An 18,803-nucleotide genomic window follows, 5' to 3' on the forward strand; every position below is an offset into this window, starting at 1 on the left:
CCAGGACGTTTCAAATGTGTCCTGACAGCAGCATGAAAGTGGAAATATATATATATCATATTCAGCATTTTTCTGATTATCGGTATTGGTGTTGTTTTTGTCTGATTGCCAAAAAAAAGAAGAAAAAAAAACTTTTTTAGATTTTAAAGATTTAATAATGTGCTACTTTGGAGCATGATAATTTGATACTTTGCAGCATCCTCTGTGTCTGTAGTGCAGCCTTCAACACTAGCTGAATAATCTGAATCCGCAACAGAAAATAGTGACTAAAATTTTTTCGTAAATGTAATGGGATAAAAACTACAATAAATGCCCCCAAAATCTAGTGGAGTGAAAGTATGTAGAAGCAGAAAGTTGAAATATTCAAGTGAAATACAGTAATTGAATGAGTTGTACTAACTGGCTAATTTTCTGAAATATTTTAAAATTACTGATGGCCATACAAGTTAGCAAGTTAGACCCTCCTCCTCTTCCTCATCCTCCTCCTCCTCCTCCTGCAGGTGTGGTATAACACGAGCCATATTTTCAATGCATGGACCTCAACTGTGGCTGTCCGTCCATCCAGCTTTTTTCATATTTGAACTTTGGTCCTCATTTCAAAAGATAAGCTAATCGGCTTAATAAGGCACCTTGTAACTAAGACACTGTGTATCATAACTTATCCAATTTTAATGTAATTCGACGGGATAGTCAGTGTCAGTTCTCTGCTGGCCTGCAGAACATGACGCTGATTGTCATTGAAGGTTTAATGCTATTGCACAAAACTGAGAATGGGGTTTGGGATGACGTGCATATTTCTTCCCAGTTCATTAACCTACAGATGGCTTTTTAGCCTCTAAACAATGCAGTGAGCATGATGTTGTTAGCGTTCATTCACTGTACCGAGACCAAAAACATGGTGATAGTAGGCTCTCATAATTAGCCTCATCTTTGCAGTCAGTTATTTTTTAAATGTCCAAAGTGCAGGTTTGCTTTTCACACCATTGTGATAGGTTTCTGATGTCTGAATTACAGGGAATTTGACAAAATTTAGGAATAATTACTGTACTACATTATTCATATTACTTTGTAATTTAAATTAGGGCTCTGTCTGGTGTAAATACCTCAGAAACAAGGTGAATGACTCACATTCGAGCTTGCCACCATCAGTTTTGTCCGCTGAAATGATAATTGTTGCCCGAGGCTTTTTTCTGCTGTAGCTAAGGGGAATCCTGGTATTTTTAAACCTAGACCCTATAATTTTGGAAATGCTCCAGGAGATCCCCTCAGCTGGCAGTTGCAACATGGCTGCAATGGCTGCAGCGTAATCCTTTGGTGCAACAGAGACCATCAAAATTATGTCTACTAAATGTGCTTGTTTTACCCCAGACTACAGACTGAGCCTGTTACAGCATTACAGAAGGGACTGCTACAAAGACCTTTTTGTTTGACCAGAATTACAAGTCTCACGCAGGGAGACGTCTCACTCTGAAATTGAGGTGAGTCGTTGCAGTTGTTGCCTCATCTGGATTGTTGAATTCAGCTAAATATTCAGCCGTGACTTTGGAAATTAATTCTTGCTGGCAGTTCCTCCAGGTAAACCTCTCGCCTCTCACGAGATTTCAGAGTGAGACTTCTTCTTGATTGAGACCTTGTGGTTTTGGTTTAACAGAAAGGGATTTTACCCTTAACAAAAAGTCTCTGTATTTCTGTAAGAAACCTTTCCTAAAAGTTGCCAGCTCTCAGATTCCTGCCGTGGAGACTAAATGTGGAATATGAGTGCAGCTGAATGAAAACATAACAGCAGACATTACATGACCTTTTGGGCTGTGCAGAGCGAGTGTGTAGGCTGGCTCTGCAGTGACAAGAGGTCCATTAGCATTAAAGACCTTCCTGCTTTTACCGTGTACCACCTGATATTGTATTAACTTCCTAGTATAGTAAAATGTAATAACAACAACAAAAAGGTCGGCTTATGACCTTATTGAGTTTCCTGTTGTATAGCTTGGAGGTAAATTGATAGATTTGATTTTAAATGGATGTTAATGCACTCTGAGGCTTGCAATAGCCTACCAAGTACTTTTGATTTAGTTGTAGATACTACAGTAAAAAAATAGTATCAGTGTGCAGTGTGATCTTTATATTGATGTAATTTATTAATGTTTATGGAATAATAATTCACATAATTCTTCAAAAAAATACAAAACAGAACACTGCATTTAGATAACTGAGATATACCTCTTAATGTGTACCTCCCACTCTCACCAAACAGGAATGATAAACAGCTATACAGAAAAGGTGAACCCGTCTTCATGCATGATTGAATAAAAATAAAAATGTTTGTGTAAGGAGCTTGAATTTGCAGCTGTTGTATCTGGTGTCTAACCGAACAAAATAGCTTTTGGCTTCTTTAAGTGGCCAAAACAGTTAAGATCCAGCCCGATGGAATAGTCTAGTTGTTGAAGTCATGTAGCAAGTGAAATGTCAGGTAGAATCTTTTCAGAACTATAGAATGCAGGATTTGCTGTTTGTAAGCTCACCTTTTAAATATGCAGAAGGATAGTTGATTGTTTCATTGCCAGGCTCTCAAACAGAGAACTTTGGGTTAGCTGACTGCTGAGTATTTTCCTTTTCTTTTTTTAGGAAATTGCTGCGTGCTATACAAGTTAATTTTTTCATTTCTCAAAAATACCAAACATTCAATTTTTTTTTTTTTTTTTTTGGTTTTGTTTGTTGACTGTTGTTTGATGTTTGTTTGAATTTATGACCAAACTATTATATATTAATCAAGTCAAAAAAACAAGCAGATTAATTGACAATGAAAATAACTGTTAGTTGTAACATTCACAGCAGTTGTTTCCATCTGTTATTAAACTGTTCCATGTAAAAATAATTTGAGAAATTAAATTATGAATACAGAGATTAAATGTCAGTGCTTTGTCATTTGCCCATACAAGTTTAAACAGCAGGCAGCTGTTGTTAGGTGACTGTAATGATGAATAATGAATGTAATTTACTGCTGTAAATTTAGTGCACTTAAGTGCTTCCATAGAGTCAGAGGGTGATTGTTACAGGAGATTGCACTTACGGTATTTTCCTGTTACTGTTGCTCAGAGGCATATGGATGAACCATGGAGCAGGAAATTGAAGCTAATGATACAGCAGTTATAAACTTATTATTTATTTAGACATTTACCATATCTGGCTAAAGCATCGCTGTTTACATTTTAACACCAGTTGCGAAATATTTCAACACACGACAATCATGGTCCCCTTAGGATGAATCTGAAATGACTATGTCGATATCATCAGGTTTCCTTCACTGTCATCTGTGACTAACGTTTAGTGAAATGATGTGGAATTTAGTAAAGAACGTTTTATGACACGATTGGAGTTGATTAACGGTAGGATGAGTGTTAGCTATCCTGCCTGAATGCTAACGAAACACCAGGTATCCATAATTAATCTGGTATCTACCAAAATGAAAGACACAAAGCTAGCCTACATTTTTGCCTGACTCTCTACAGCGACATTGTCCTTTGAATGTAATTTAACTTGTACCGTTTTGTGTTGGTTCAGCAGGTCTTTTTGACACCTGCAGTAAACAGCCAACAGGTGGCACTGTTACCCCTGTAGACTCAGTTATGCCAGTATGCTGAATGAAAGCATTATAAGCATGTTATAGCCTGTATAATGAGTAAAATGTAATATTTCTGCCCATATCCAGAAATGAGAAAATGTTAAAGCTGTAGTCACACATTTACTCTTCTGTCCTTAACTCGCAGCACCTCAGCGTGGTCTACTTCTTTTTTTAGGCTTGATAGTCGTGCGATTGGCTGTTGCAGCCCATTTTACAACAGTCTTGATTGACTGCTTGTTGATTGTATTTTTTATAATGCTGATTTATTACAAAAATATACAGCCTATATTTACATCAATTCATGTTTGAGGATTGTGCTTCTGAAGCTGTCAAGGCTGGTTTCACAAACTTAATCTCAAAATAAATAAAATAATCTCAGGAGCTGCTGTTTATGCTGTTTTGCCAATTAAAAGATCATCTTTTTTAATTTTAGTCTATCCAGAAACTCATTTCTTGCCTGCTACATTAGGCTTCAAATCAAGGACAGGTGGGGCATAAATCATTTCAACGTTTGCTCGCCTTAATGTTGTTGGGGTTGTGCAGTGTGTTTTCGTAGTGGATGGAAATGATTGCTTTCACTCTTGGCTGTAGTCATCATTATTTTCGGTGCGGTGAGTGGTGTGCAGACGTTCGCTAGCCATGTCAACTGAAAACGCGCTCGTATCACACATCCCTGCTTTGCATTGCTGCCTCGGTGGAACACAAATCATGTGGAGGCTGCAAATCTCAATGAAAATCCACTGAGATACTCCTCATTGAGATGCACATTCCTGCTTCTCCACCCACTCCCCACTCCCACAAACACACACACACAAACACACACACACACACACACACACATTCCAAGCAAGAAGTGAAATAATTAGACTCTGAACTTGCGTAAATATCAAAACCGACTTTAAAGAACTTTGGAAGCAAGCAGAAAATGTATTTAGTTGTTATTTTTGTACTATTACTTAATACTAATTGGATTTCTCTCCTTTGTACATTTTGCTGCAGAACACACAATATGATGAAAGGTACGATGCTGTAGCCTAGTTACTGAAGAAAATCTGAAAAGATGATTCACTGATAGTGTTTTCAATCGCTGACCTAGATGCATTTCAGTTGTTGAGTCTGTACTGAACTCTTCTGCTTCTCGTCAAAATGATATGCGTTGTTGTATCATTGTATTTGTCTTTTGAAACCTGTACTTGCACTGTAGTAGAGGCAGCCATACATGTAGACACTGAAATAAGTGAAAATATCTTCAGTTATAGCTTCAACTTTTCCACTTCATCTGTTTAATGGAGCGCTTTTTCCCTTCACTTTCTTCACCCAGTTTTATCCGTGACCGTGTAGCGTGAAGGGCCCCACTTTCCCGGAAAGTGTCTGGGCCAGCCACTTCCCTTACCCCACCACAGCTGTTCATACAAGATGCAAACATGAAATGATACAGGGCTGAGCAAAGAAAAACCCTAGAAAAATAAAGTGTGAACAGAGCAGCCCAAGTCCTGAGACCCTCCCTGTTTCAACTGCTCTCTCAGGCAGAAACCAAAGGTCTGCCGGCCAGCAAAAACACAGCAGCACCCAAGGCCCCAACTGAGCTGAGTCTCTAACCAGATGCCATTAAAAGAACCAGAAATGCCTTGCGTTGATTTGAACGACCTTTGTAAATTGGCTGGCAAGTGTTTGTGACCTTTTTTTGCATTTGTCTTTTAAAAAGTGCTGATTGTTTCCCAAAACATAGACACTCTGAAGCCACTTGTGCTCTAAAGCTGCTGCGTGCCACATACACTAAATTTTACAGCAGCTCTTTGAAGTCCATGTACAGCTCTTATGCATTCGCATCAGTGCTAATAGAGACATGAATTCATCTGGGTCCAAAGTACGCTCATTATATTTGGATGAATGTCTCCATTGTGAAGGCAGCTAAAGCCCAATATTTAAAATTCCATTTTTTCCATTCCATTTTGTTTTTGACCACAGCCAGCTGTGCATCTCCAGCGATTTTTTCAGAAAGATCCATTTATTTGTTGGAGTTTGTATTAACTTCCTTTTTATCTGTTCAGAATGAAATTTCATTCTTTTTTTATTTGTTGTTTAATATGTACATACACTGGCTATCACAGTGTTTTACTCTTCAAAGGTGAGCAGTTTTCCTTCTTTTAGTTGTTGTACTCTGTTGAAACACTAAAAGTGCTGTGACTGCTTCAACGTCACACAGACAGACAGACAGACAGACAGACAGACAGGCAGACAGACAGGCAGGCAGGCAGGCAGAGGTTCCTGATTAGACCTCAGGGAGATAACATTTAAACAAAGCTTTAGATGTGGAGATAAAAAAAAAAAAATAGAAATAGAAAGCACAGCTCTTTGCCGTGTTTTGAACAGAGTAATTGGGCTTCACTTTTAGGTGTTTGCCTAAAAGCCTGGTTTCACCAAATGGTGTATGAATGACACGCCAATGACTGACATCACTTTGCATGTTATCACAGCACATGTTGTGCTTTTCTTCATGTCATTTTAGGTGCAATTGTCACAGAGAATAAAAAAATGGACTGTCACTGTGTCACTGATTACTGTGTGATAGATAGATAGATAGATAGATAGATAGATAGATAGATAGATAGATAGATACTTTATTGATCCCGAGGGAAATTCAAGTGTGTGTATCCTTTGTGAAACCAAATCTCAGAGTTGACCTGTTTTAACCTGCATTCATCACTTAACATACAGAACATTTTTAAACAGCATCACAACACAAGTTACACCAATTACATAAGTTAAGTTATTTTAACCCAAAAGTGCTTGACATGACTCGTGAAATGTCCTTAAAACTTGCGCTCATCATACGCCACCCCATGAAGTCATGTTGGGTTTTCAGTTCCAAAATTGTGCTTTTTGAGTTCCTTTTGGTCTCTACCCTTCACTTTGAGGGTGTCCCAGACAGTTCCTTTTTTTTATCACATAAAGAGGAACTGTCTGGGACACCCTCAAAGTGAAGGTGTTCCAGACAGTTCCTCTTTATGTGATAAAAAGAACAATCAGGTGTCATATTTTAAACACAACTTAATCTGGCGGGATTCACACCTTTTAGCCTCAAATGTTTCTGGAGTGCAGCAGGAAAGAAAAGATGGTGCTATTAAGTTGTCATAAGCTCCCAGGGAGGCTTTTAGGGCTTTGTGTTGGAAAGATACTGACTTTTCCCTTCAAAATGTTTTGGCCATACTGCTGTCAGGCTGATGCCAAGATGTTGACCTCAGGCCGCTGCCAGTGTACATAGTGTGACGATGAATCACATGCTGTAGCAAAAGGGTCAGACTGCAACCCCTTGCATGTTGGCTTTTATAGGTCATCTCTGGTATGCCACAGTGCATCTCAGTGAAAAAGTTCCTGTCGAAAGGGGACCCTTTTTTTCCTCATGTAAACCTCCAAAAGAATTCTTTTGGACAAACTGTGGGCGGAGGAAGTTTGGTTTGAATGTCAAGTATCGTGTGTCAAGGCAAAAGCTTCTTGATGAGTTTGCAAACCCCATCATCTCTCCTTACTGCAGTACTCAGTGTACCACCATCTGGCCCACAGCTGAAAACTATTAAGATCCGCTGGAACTCCCTCTTCACTATTCCTCCCCAGTTTGAAGGCAAGTAAGTAGCTTTTATCTCAGTTCTGTTGTTGTTTGCATGTTTCTCTCCGTAGATCTTTTATTTTCCTTCTCCCTGTAAATGGTAACGGTGCTTTTCCTTCATAAAGCCTGTCAGGGTGCTGCATTTGTTCCACAGGAGTTTAAGTGTCAGGCCGTGAGAGAGCAAGCCTGGATTTTAGATTAGACACCAAGACACCACGTTTGATTCAACCGAGGAATTCTGGGACTAAATTCATAAACAGATTGTAGTTCTGATGTCTTACGTGCTGCGCTTAGCCAGCAAGATTCCAGAGCTGGGGTGAGAGCAAAGTGAAGAAAACAAAGGATCTTTGTTGATTTTCTTTTCTGGGGCATTATGTTGGGACCACAGTGCATGCTCTGCTTCTATTCAATGTTAAAAGCCTGCTGCCTTTTTAGTGCATATGGGTCAGATTAGTGACTGGCTGAGAGGCATTTCTAAATGGAACGTCAACTTCACTTGTTTTCTGGCTTTCTTCGGTTCAAGTGAGCCTTTTTTAAACTTAAACTTTTATCAGACTTGTGTTTGTGGCTTCATTTTCATTTTTTAGATTGTTGTTGTGGCTCCAGAGAGGGTTCCACAGGGTCAGAGTGTGTCGCGGTCATTTCCAGAGCGAGTCTTTTCTCGAGCTAAATTCCAAATGTTTGAGTCACTGAACGTGGATTGTTAGAGTCTGGACATGGTTTTTGCTGTGCGTTTTGGACAATGATATTCTAAGTAAGTGGACTGTTGGCTCATATTTTCCACTATTTTTGTAAGAAACACATTGTTATATACCTAAATGTTACATGTTTAAGTTGTGTAAGTGTGTTGATTTTTTCAGAGTTTAGTTTTTTTTTATTATTATTATTCTCATGCTTATGTTTTAGCATCGTGTTAGTTCTTATCAGTTATATATTCTTTTAAGCCTAATAATGTCACAGCTTTCATATTAATGGAGCATAAATATGATGGACAGTTATGGACATGTCATGTCTGTGGTATGTGTGGACACTTTTCTGGCGTGTGTGCCTGTAGAATTGAGCGGATCTAACCTGCTGTTTCCACTGCAGCTGGTAAACATCGAAGGGAGACAGAGGAAGTTTGCAGCTCAGTGTTAAGTCTGTGTGTGTGTGTGTGTGTGTGTGTGTGGGTGTGTGTGTGGGTGTTTTGAGGTCGATAGTTCTCCCAAGGGGGTTCTGTTGAATCACCAGACGGGAAGCCATTAAAACAGGCCGAACACTGCAACTGTCAATCAAAATGAATGACATCACAGTCAGGTGTCAGGCGAGGTGCCATGTTACACCTTGGCTTGACACAAACAAACAAAGAGGTAGCCAGGCCTTGTCCGCTGCCAGACCTTTTCCTCACAACAGCATTTATGAATTTAGCTCCATTTAGTTTTTTGAAACTAGGTCTGGTTTTATTTCTCAGGTGTACCACTAAACCTTCTGATTTTAGTTAAAAGTATGTATATGATGAAATTTGTGATGAAGGCTTTTCAGATCCCCTCTACACTCTGAAATGACACTTCTTTCTTCCCTGATTTTATTTAAGAAAAAAATAATTAGACAACAGAACCACCAGTGGAAACTTTTTTCTTAATGGAGTCTCTTTTCATACCAAAACATACCTAAGTTGCTTTGAGGAGGACAGCATCAGCGCACTTTAATCCAAAACGCTGGTTCTCTGAAATTCTATGGTGAAGTACCAAGGCCACCGCTGCCAAGGTCCTGATTCATCAGTGCAGATACTGCAGAGCAGTTTGGTGCTGAGATCTGCAGAATCCACTCTGCTCATCTTTGGTGAAATGTAAACAATAGTCGTGTCCTCGGTCATCTGCCCATGTGATGTTTTCAACATCTGGACCTGTAAATAAGGAACACAAGTTGTCTTTTTCAGCCGCGGAGATATTCTGTTTTGGCAGACTGAGGAATGTCCCAGTCCCCACCCTGAAGCTTGTTCCATTTAAAATTTCTCCAGCCCTTTCCCTCTCTGTTGCAGTAAAATATCCCCTTACTGTGAGAACCCATATACTTTGTGTTTGTCTCCGCAAGCTACATTTCCTTCAATTAATTCAGTGGACAGTTGCTGATCACTGTAGAGCAAAATTCAGTAATAACTGGAGCTCTGTCATAGATTTGTGTTTTTTAAGGATGGTGTGTTTGTTTGTTTGTTTGTTAACAGCTCCTCCAACAGCAATAAAGATATCTGTCTCACCTAACGCCATCACTTTGCAGTGGCACCGCTATTCAGTCAAAGATAATGAGCCATTAACCTCAACTGTTACAGTTATCAATTTGTATTCGCATAATTCAATTTTTATCTTAGTTTTCACCCCTGAAGACTATTGGTTGATGGTGCATTTTGCATAAAAGCTCATTTTCCGAATGGCATTGCTTTTGTCACGCTGATAATGTGTTTGTGCATCATACAAAATAATAAACAGCAGACAAGCTAGAATTTAGTGTGAGGAGAGGAAGGCAACAGTGCGAAACATCTGAAATATGACCTTATATTTTAAATCATTTTACTTTGAAGTGTTTATATGAGGTAATATGTACAGTACACATTGGAGCACAAAGGTAATCCGTGCCACAGGTCTTCCTAGTGAGTGAGACCTGACCCGGTGCTCGAGTTGGACTGGGTCCAGATTATACTGGGTTAAATCTGATCAGGTAGCTCTGGCTGCGTGTTAACTTGTGTCACATTAAGATGCTGTAAGTGCTGGTGCTCTCTGTCTGATCCTGTATGGTTTGTTTGCATTAGATCGGACTGGGCTCACTGTTTTTGAAAATGAATTCATGCACGTAAAGTTTGGGTAGGTTTTCTGTGTTTGAGATCAGGTCCCAAGCTTTGGACCAGTGAAGACTTGTAATCCATGTATTACTTTAATGCTGTAATTATTTCGATAAATATCAAATGCATGAGTTGTCTCTCTGAAACTTTAGAGTTTAAACCTGGCTGATAATTTGCATGTTGTTTTCATACATCAGAACTTGATTCTAAAATGGTAGCAATTTGTCGTAGTACACAGTACGGTGGAAGTTCCAAGGCAAGAGCAGGTTTTATTTTTTCCATCCACTAAAACCTTACAATAGCTCAGGTTTCCCTTCATAAATGGAAAATGCCAGAAATGGAAAAATTCATTTCATTTTCTGAATCGCTTGAGCACAAGTTAATTTGTTTGCAAAGGCAAGAATGAAATAGCTGTTATGGGGCAGGCCTTGCATATTTTCCCACAGTAAAAGAGTAGACTATTGATTGTGGAGCAGGCTGACAGCTACCTATTCCTGGACAGCTTGTCCTTGCAGTCCTGCAGATTGCTGAGCGCTTGTGGTAAATTGATGCAAAGGTCTGAAAGCCGTCAAGGGAAAGTGTCAGACTTTAGACACGCTGGATGTTTGGCATTTGTAAAACAAATGACTTCTTTTTCTGTAATGTAGCACAGTGTCAAAGTACTGTACCAGTTGGTGGGTTAGGGCACAACCAAGCTGGACTGCTGTGACTAGGGACATCCCTGGCGACTAATCTTCCTTTACGTTTAATCAAAAAGTTTAAACTTATACTACGACTACTCTAAAAGTCAGAAAACTCTGAGAAAACTTGAGTCAAAAGTGAGCATTTAATCTGTAGCAGCTAAGCCTAAACCTAAAGGCAGGGCAGGGCTGAGGGCTGCACAGACGGGCTAACTGACGTGTTCGCTTGAAATGGCTCCTACATTAACATTAATCAAACACTATCCTAGCATTTCTGGTGCCAGCTGATAAAGGTGACAATGACTCGTCGACAAAAACGCTGGCATTTCTTGTGATGGATTTAGTTTGAGGTGTGTGTAGCTGAATGTGTATTGGTGATACACTGGAACACATAGCATGCAGACAGAAAAAACTGCCCTAGTTCTGTTGGAAAGATTGGGAAATAATGCCTCCGACTGCAGCAGGGGATCATAGTAAACAAAGCTACATTTCACTGTGCAGCACTGTTACTTAGCCTTGGTACAAATCACAGTTCTTAGACACGTTTGGTGCTGTACAACAGTAAGGACAGTCGGTATGCTATTATCAACACCACAACATTAGAATTACAGCCACCACATGTGATGAGTATGATGTGGTGCGGTGGTAAACGAACGTAATGCAGTTGGACTGGGACTCTAATTTGAGCACATTCTGACAGTTAAACATCGCCGTGGGTGGGGGTATTTTGCAGAAAAAAACCCCAAAAACTTCAGACTGTTTGTTTTTAGCCTTTCTGCCTTGTAGTGGAGGCTTGAGGTCAAAGCTGTTTTTAACTCGCTTCTCCCTGCTGCTTTTCCAGGTGGAATATTGTCAGAAGCTCAGGAGGGACCTCGGAGACGCACATTTTCCACTATGAACCGCGCCTTCAACAGGAAAAAAGGTGAGCAGAAATAGCTCATCCTCATTTAGCTTATGGACTTGAGCAAAGCCTGATTTAGGTACAACAGTGCCACAGGCCTCGCTTGGGCGCGAGACAGGAACACTGTTGTGCTGGAAAAACTCAGATATCTCTGTGTCATGGGACATTTTTCTAAGTTCCAACACAACAATGATATGAAGTTATTTTCTCACTGAGGCTGCTCTTTGCTGGGCCTGGAGAACACTGAACACTCACTGAACACTGCTGTAGTTTGGTGTTACTGGACATTGTACAATATAAGGGGGCATTCTACTAATTTAACATGTTCAGGTTTATTTTCTTGTCCCTTAAAATTTTGAAGACAATTTTTGTCTTACAAGCTGTTGAAAAGAAATGGGAACTTAGTGGCAGTGGTGTCTAATGAAAGACGTTGTCCAGTCGCCTTGTGAGAAATGTAGGATCAAAAGCCAAAAACTGCAGTTCCTTGAATGGCCACTTGAGGCTGGCTTCAAAAGTGAGTCAATCCTCATAGAGCCACATATTAAAATGCCCAACTTCACAGCATAAATAAACGCATTTACAGCCCGGTACAAAAGCTGTTTTGGTCCCTGATTATGACAACAATTCTGTGAATTTTTATATAAATCTATGGCTTCCAAAGGGGCCCCAGAAGAAAGGGGATTATTTATTTTCACTAGAAATACATCCACAGTGTGACTGTTTTGGTTGCAAGTTTCATACACTCATAAACAGCGAAATTCTTAGAAGATTGTGGACCCTGGGACAAAAACTTTCCTGGACAAATTTGCAGGTCCTTGTCTCCTTTGTCCTTTGACAAACACTGGCCAGGAGGATTGGACTGGCTTTAGCTCCATATAAATCACTCATTTGGCAGGACTATACAGTCTAAACACTTGAAAGCTACAAAAAACTGTGTGATGTTTATGTTTATTATTTTGGCTGATGAAATTATTTATTTTGAGATAAAAATCCTCTACTGGTGCACCTTCAAAGGCTGTTTGACTGACGCTTGTTGCAATTAAAAAACTCAAATATGAAATTTCCATAAAGCTGTGAAGTGCAACGAAAATACAAGCAGAATACAAAACAGGCATTACCATTTAATGGACAACAGCACTAACAATATATACATACTGACATGCATTTGAGTAAGTGTTAGACAGTTACTGTGGTTGTGCAGACAGAGTGTCGAGGTGACCCTGCTCCAATGCAGAGGAAGGGATATTTGGAACTGCAGTTTGCAAAACAGCTTGATGTGTTTAGCACCATCTGTCCCACTCCCTCTGGTTTGAATCAGCAGACCTGGAGAAGCCTTGGACAGGGTTGGGGGGTGGGGAGGGGTCTGCAGCCCAGGTGGTGCATCAGGCTTTAATGATATTTTGGTGTTATAATTCACTTTTTCCCATTAGGTCCTCTGTTTTAGGATCAAAAGATGGTAATCACAGAGGGCAGCACCTCACATTCAATTTGCCTTTGAATGCACGTAATGGAAATGCAGCTCCGTCCCTTTCATTTCTGTGAATTCCAGCTGTACATTTGAACATGCTTGTGTCTAAACTGTGGGGGCTATGTTGGAAAAAGCAAATTATAGCTGAAACAAGGCACCTTCTCAAAGCTGGCTTTGGCAGCAGACACATAATGAGGTCCCCTGCTAAAAGGACAGTTAAGCATACAATAAGCAAAGATCCCAGGCAGGCGAGCACACATGGTGCCAGGCAGATAGGTGACGGGTTCATCCATAAGACAGCGTTAGAGCCTTTTCACTAAGGGAAGGACAACACTTTCCTGAAATCCACCAGTCACGGATACATCTAAACACCAACAGATGGCTGACCCTTAGGCTTCTATCTAAATTTAATTTCTGCAACACTTGTTACAGTCGGACTATGACAAATGCTGCCAGAAGGTCCACATCAGAGAGCATAATTAAAGCTTTTCCCTGCCAAAAAGATAGAACTCTTTTATTTGAGAGCATGAACCATAATATAGAAAAATATCAACAGACCTTAATATACCACGTTTCCTGACGCAAAACAAAGCAAATGTTGATAATCAGATTAAATGTCCCTTACTGTGTTTACCCCCCAGAGGTTTTAATACAAATAGCTGAATAAAGGCCTTTAGCCTTTATATGAGTTTTGAATTAATCGGATATTGATCAGTCAATGAAAATGCTATGATGAGTGTAATTGCTCCTCTGGGTAAGACTTTGAACCGTGTTGCAACAGTCTTAGACCTACCTGGTGCATTCTTTGTTGTTCCATAATGAGATAATTTGATTCCTTTTGAAAGCAAGACTTTTTCAGTTTCTTTCAGCTGTGGATGAAGTTCCCATCAGTTGGAAATATAATCCAATATGCAGCTGACAGCCTCCCACATGGGTTCAATAAAGGTTTACTTGCCACTGATTTCACATCAGAGTAAATTACTCAGTCTCTGCTGGACTCGTAATGCGTCTAAAAGAAGATGATTAGCTGGTGTTGTTGATGCCGTTAACACCGCTCTGTTTCATTATCTTTTTCAAACTTTTTATTTATTCACACACGAGGGTGGTCTGCACGAGGGCTACAGGACGAGGGCTGCAGCTCGTCTCGCTTGGTTTTCTTTCACTTCTTAATTAGTGATAGTTAAAAAAAACATCCATAAAGAACACATTAAGTCCAACATTTGTGAAAGCTGAACTTCTTTTTTGTTTTTGTGTTTTGAACCTGTAATGACTGCCTCTGCTTCCTTTGGCTGTCAGAGTGCAGACTGGAACCAGCCCACTCCGCTGATTTACCTCCCCCTTTATCTCTGGGGCTGGCTGTGTTTTCTGGACTCGATCACTTCTAGCAGCTAATGCCAGCGGGGATCTTGATCATTTTTATCTCCTCTGTTTATTGCCCCATGCTCTTGGACGTGACCAGCACTGAATAGTTGGACTGTGCAGGATTCATGTGCACCTTTTTGGTGAGCCACAGAGCAGCAGGTTGGAAAACATAATTCATGTAACATGCTGTGTACCAGTAATGGAACCTGCTCAGTCTTCATAAAGCCATGTCTTGACTTGCAGTCCGTGGCCTTGTGAGTACTTTACAGTATTTATACTCATTTGCCAGTTTATTAGGTACACCAAGCTAAAACAAAGGCAATCTAGTACAACACTCATGGAATAAAACATCCTTCATGAAGGTTATAATGTTCACATTTTGTTGAAATTGTTCCAGAAATATGTTGATTCAGCTTAATGTACTTTGTGGTGCTGTTGAATTATATGAAATGACAATAAGAAATTTTTATTTCAACTTAATGATGCAAATGGGGACACTGTAGACGAATGGCCCTATAGTGTCTGCACATGCGTCTCTCAGCACGGTGAAGGCCAAACATTCGAGGGTGGACACAGGATGCAAAGTGTGTGAAGGTTAATGATATCAATAATCCAATATGGGATATTGTCATTTTTTGCAGTACTGTGACATGGAGGCTGTGCCTGCCCCAACATAATAGGGTTACAAAGTAGCTGTAGACTCATACAGTCCAGATGCAATGTCACAATGTCCTGGTGTTAACAAACTCACAGACTTAATTAACTTAATTCTGTTGGTTATTGGAAAGACACGCTGACTCCACAGTGTGAATTTGGTATCTAACTGCAGGAATCTGGGTTAATTTCATGGCAGGTCAGTCTAATGTTCTGCATCATATCAGAGCTCAGTGACTGCAGTAATAAATAAATTGCAATTCTGCCGTACCAACAGATGGTGGCTGAAGATTAGTCAAGTTAATGTAGAAGAGCAGCTTAAATATAAAGGTCCAGTGGACTGTCAGTGTAACGTATGTCCTAGATTTACTTACAGCAGTGGGATTCAGAGCTGTTTTTAAACTGTTTTTAAAATTATTATAATTAAGGTCAGATGTCCTCGATCCATCATTATGATCAAACCAGCATAAAGCACTCACACAGAAAATTATATGCTGAGGATACACAAGCTTTTTTAACTTCCTCATGGCCACGTTAGCTGAATTTGCCGATCAATATAAATACCAGCCTAAGTGGTGGAACAATTACTCGAGCCTTCGTTGTTACTATGATCAGAAAACAAATAAATGTGATTGGTGCATTTGTGATCTCTTGTGCCAGAAGGACTGTGATGTATAAGGAGATTCCAGAGCTTTACAGTATGTGTGACTGCCTGAATGTCTGCTGTGACCGTGATGGTTTGCATGCGTCCATGTCTGTGATCCTGGCTCAGTGTAATCCGTATCAGTCCTGAAAGGACCCTGAATTTCTTCCTGCTAGCAATACTTTCTGAATTTGATCTTCACTTGAGCAAACAATTTCAAGAGCTTTTTTAGTGAGGAATGACTTTAAGTAAAGTTACAGGGCCTTCATTCAAAAGCATGAAGACTTGCACAATAAAATTTAATCCAATACGGGAACCTGGCGATAATGTAAAGTTTTTGCTCTCAGAGTGGTTCAGTTTGTCAGGCTGTATGTGTGTATTGTGAAGGGAGATTGTGATGTTTTTTGTCCGTATCCTCAGTATGCATGTGGTGGAGACAAAACCTCAAGTGAGACTCTCTCTCAGGACACACTGTCACTCTTTCTCTGTCACTGCAACACTTTGCACAGCCTTTTCTGCCTTTCACGCTGCCGTCACACAGCAGTTGACATATGGACCAGATGGATTTTTGTGCCCAGACAGTCGCTCCGTTTAAAATGCTTTATCTCAAAGGAGCTCTGTTCCACTGGGCCTCAGTGGAAGTGTGGTTTAGGTCCTGCTTAGAGTCCATTTGAAGATGTCTTTTGCACGATGGAAAACTGTGCATACCCAGCAAATTCATTGTGTGTCATTGATTGAGCACTGCAGTGAATTAGGCTATTGCCTGCCTGCTGCTCGTGGCCCTATAGAAAAATTGTGCACTCACAGCGCAGCACTCAAGCTCTCAGTGTAAGAGCAAAGCTTGGAGAATATTAAGGAGGGATGACCACAACACTAGTGAGAAAACAGTGTTTTACATATGGCTGTTAATGAAATGATTCAATGTCACTATGAATAATAATAACATCATTTGTATTCTACCTGTTTTTTACAAGTGCTGTACATGGTGAGGTGAAAAATTGCAAATTCTGCAAAGAAATCAACCACATAAATGAGCAACAGAAGCCAGTAGACAAAAAGTGCCATTTTGTTTGGTTAATTTGATGGTTAATTTGGAGGAGGACAAACATATTTCTTTAGGAAAATAGTTACAAAATGCGGCTGCTCCGAGAGTCTTTGAAAGCTTCTTCAATTTAAGGTCGATTTGGCACAGCTTGCATATTTTGTCATTTTTTCTTTTTTCTGTGAAATATTCTACTCGATTGTATTTACTGTATTTCCAAAGTTGAAGAAGGATATGTAGAAGAACCGAGAACCTTCAGAAGAACCAAGTACTTGGTTGTTTGGATGCACATTTCATTGACATCAGGGACTGTGAGGACCCTTTATCACCTGATTGCCTGGATTCACAGGCGTAAATGAGATAAAGAAGAGTGTGGTAAATGAAATACAGCTGTTAGCTTGTAGATAAGGAGATATACCTGAGAACAGTCTAGTAGATCAAACGCTCAATAAATCCACAAATTACCACAGTGTGCTGGGCTTTCCTGTGCAATACAAATGTTTGCTTAAGCCTGAAGTTTTTCTGCACAATAAGATTTATTGTTAATGTAAAATGATTAGTATTGAAGGCGGCATGGCCAGTGTAATCTGAGTTTTAATGCAGATACACTTAGTTTTATATTGGTCTGCTAATGTGAACTGCTCGCCTCATGACGTGCACACAGTAACATGTAACAGCACTTCTGTAACCCACAGCTGAGGCAGATAAGAGCCATCACTACACCAGAGACTTTATTTGTTCATGATGCTAAGGAATTAGTCTTTATTGTTAACTAAAGGTACACACTTTTTGGTTTTGTCCCATGCACTGATTAACCATTTATATCTGTCACACCACATCAGGGTGATGTGTAACGCCTTCTGGGTCAAGGTGATCCAAAAAAAAAAGTACATTTATTATTAAAACTATTATTTATTACTTATTTCTTTGTACTTTTGTAAACCATTTTTTCCATCGTGTATTCCTCTTACAGTCATAACCTCACTGCTTTCTAATTGGCAGGAGCTGGAAAACGATAAAGTACCAGTTTTCAGAAAGATCCAGCCCCGTGATGTGACAGGGGAAACACGAGGCAGTTATTGCTGGTGACAGTAGTTGCCGGAGTGAGACATGCATGAAGGACTCGTGACCTTTCTGCTTTCACATGTGCTAACTGGTTCTGCTGAGAACCACTCAGAGGCAATGCAGTCCCAGTCTCCAGAGACGTGTACTCAGCACCCTGTAGTGTGACAGTGTGTGAGATCCATTGCCACTTCCCAAGCTGCCATCGCCTCAAATCTTCATCCAACACCTGACAACCAGACCCCACAGAGAGACCTTCAGATGACACGACTCATCCTTACGCCCCAGCAGTTAATCCTCACTTTTGGTGACCCGGAGAGCACTTGTAACTTTTGCCACTTTTGGTGAGCTCACATAGTTTCTATGTTATGCAGCGCAGAGAAAGACATGTACCCCCTCCCCCGTTTCCCCTTTTAATCAGAACAGTGTGTACTGATGCCTTGAAAAAGGTGTCAGCTACCCACCCTGTCGCTGTGTCAGCCCTCAGCATTCTCCTCCTACTATCCACTTTCCTTTTTCCTTCTAATTTACAGTTTCCTAGCCTCCTTAGCTGTACAAGAAAGGAGGAGATGCTGTGTCCTTCTGTCAGCTTTCATTCAAGAGTCCCACTAGGAAATTGATTGCACCTTGGAGGAGAGTGTCGCCAGGTGCAGGCAGGGGATAATCACATTGTACAACTGTTAGGTATACTTAAAAGCAGGACAGTTTAAGTTGAGAAAAAGTCTCCCCATTTACCATGAAGTGTCTGAAAAGTGAAACAAAGTTAGCATCTCTGCGTGTCTACAGTTGTCTCCCTGCATCATTTATTTGCTGCCATCAGCCTAATTTCCACAAGAATAAAACATGACTTCCTTTGCATGTCGAGAATTTGTCAATTGGTTTGCTTGTAAGTAACACGGCAGATTAGCAAACATAAGCAGTCACAATTAAGCAAATGTGGAGCAACACAT

At 40.1% G+C, this 18,803-nt stretch overlaps 1 protein-coding gene across 6 annotated transcripts in view; it reads left to right on the forward strand.

Annotated features, from left to right (window-relative positions):
• The window catches only part of LOC124067572 (PTB domain-containing engulfment adapter protein 1), a 60,691-nt gene that overhangs the window by 28,150 nt on the left and 13,738 nt on the right, over positions 1 to 18,803 (forward strand). For 2 of the 6 annotated variants that reach the window (XM_046405010.1, XM_046405009.1), the window contains one exon: positions 11,563 to 11,643. In XM_046405010.1, coding sequence (XP_046260966.1) covers positions 11,616 to 11,643 — 28 coding nt within the window. In that variant the 5' untranslated portion in view covers positions 11,563 to 11,615. Of the gene's footprint in view, positions 1 to 6,668; positions 7,246 to 11,562; positions 11,644 to 18,803 lie in introns of those variants that run through there. The other 4 variants (XM_046405008.1, XM_046405011.1, XM_046405007.1 and 1 more) reach the window with 4 other exon arrangements.

Source organism: Scatophagus argus, chromosome 11 (genome assembly GCF_020382885.2).
Source record: "Scatophagus argus isolate fScaArg1 chromosome 11, fScaArg1.pri, whole genome shotgun sequence".
In the NCBI taxonomy this organism is placed as follows: Eukaryota; Metazoa; Chordata; class Actinopteri; family Scatophagidae; genus Scatophagus; species Scatophagus argus.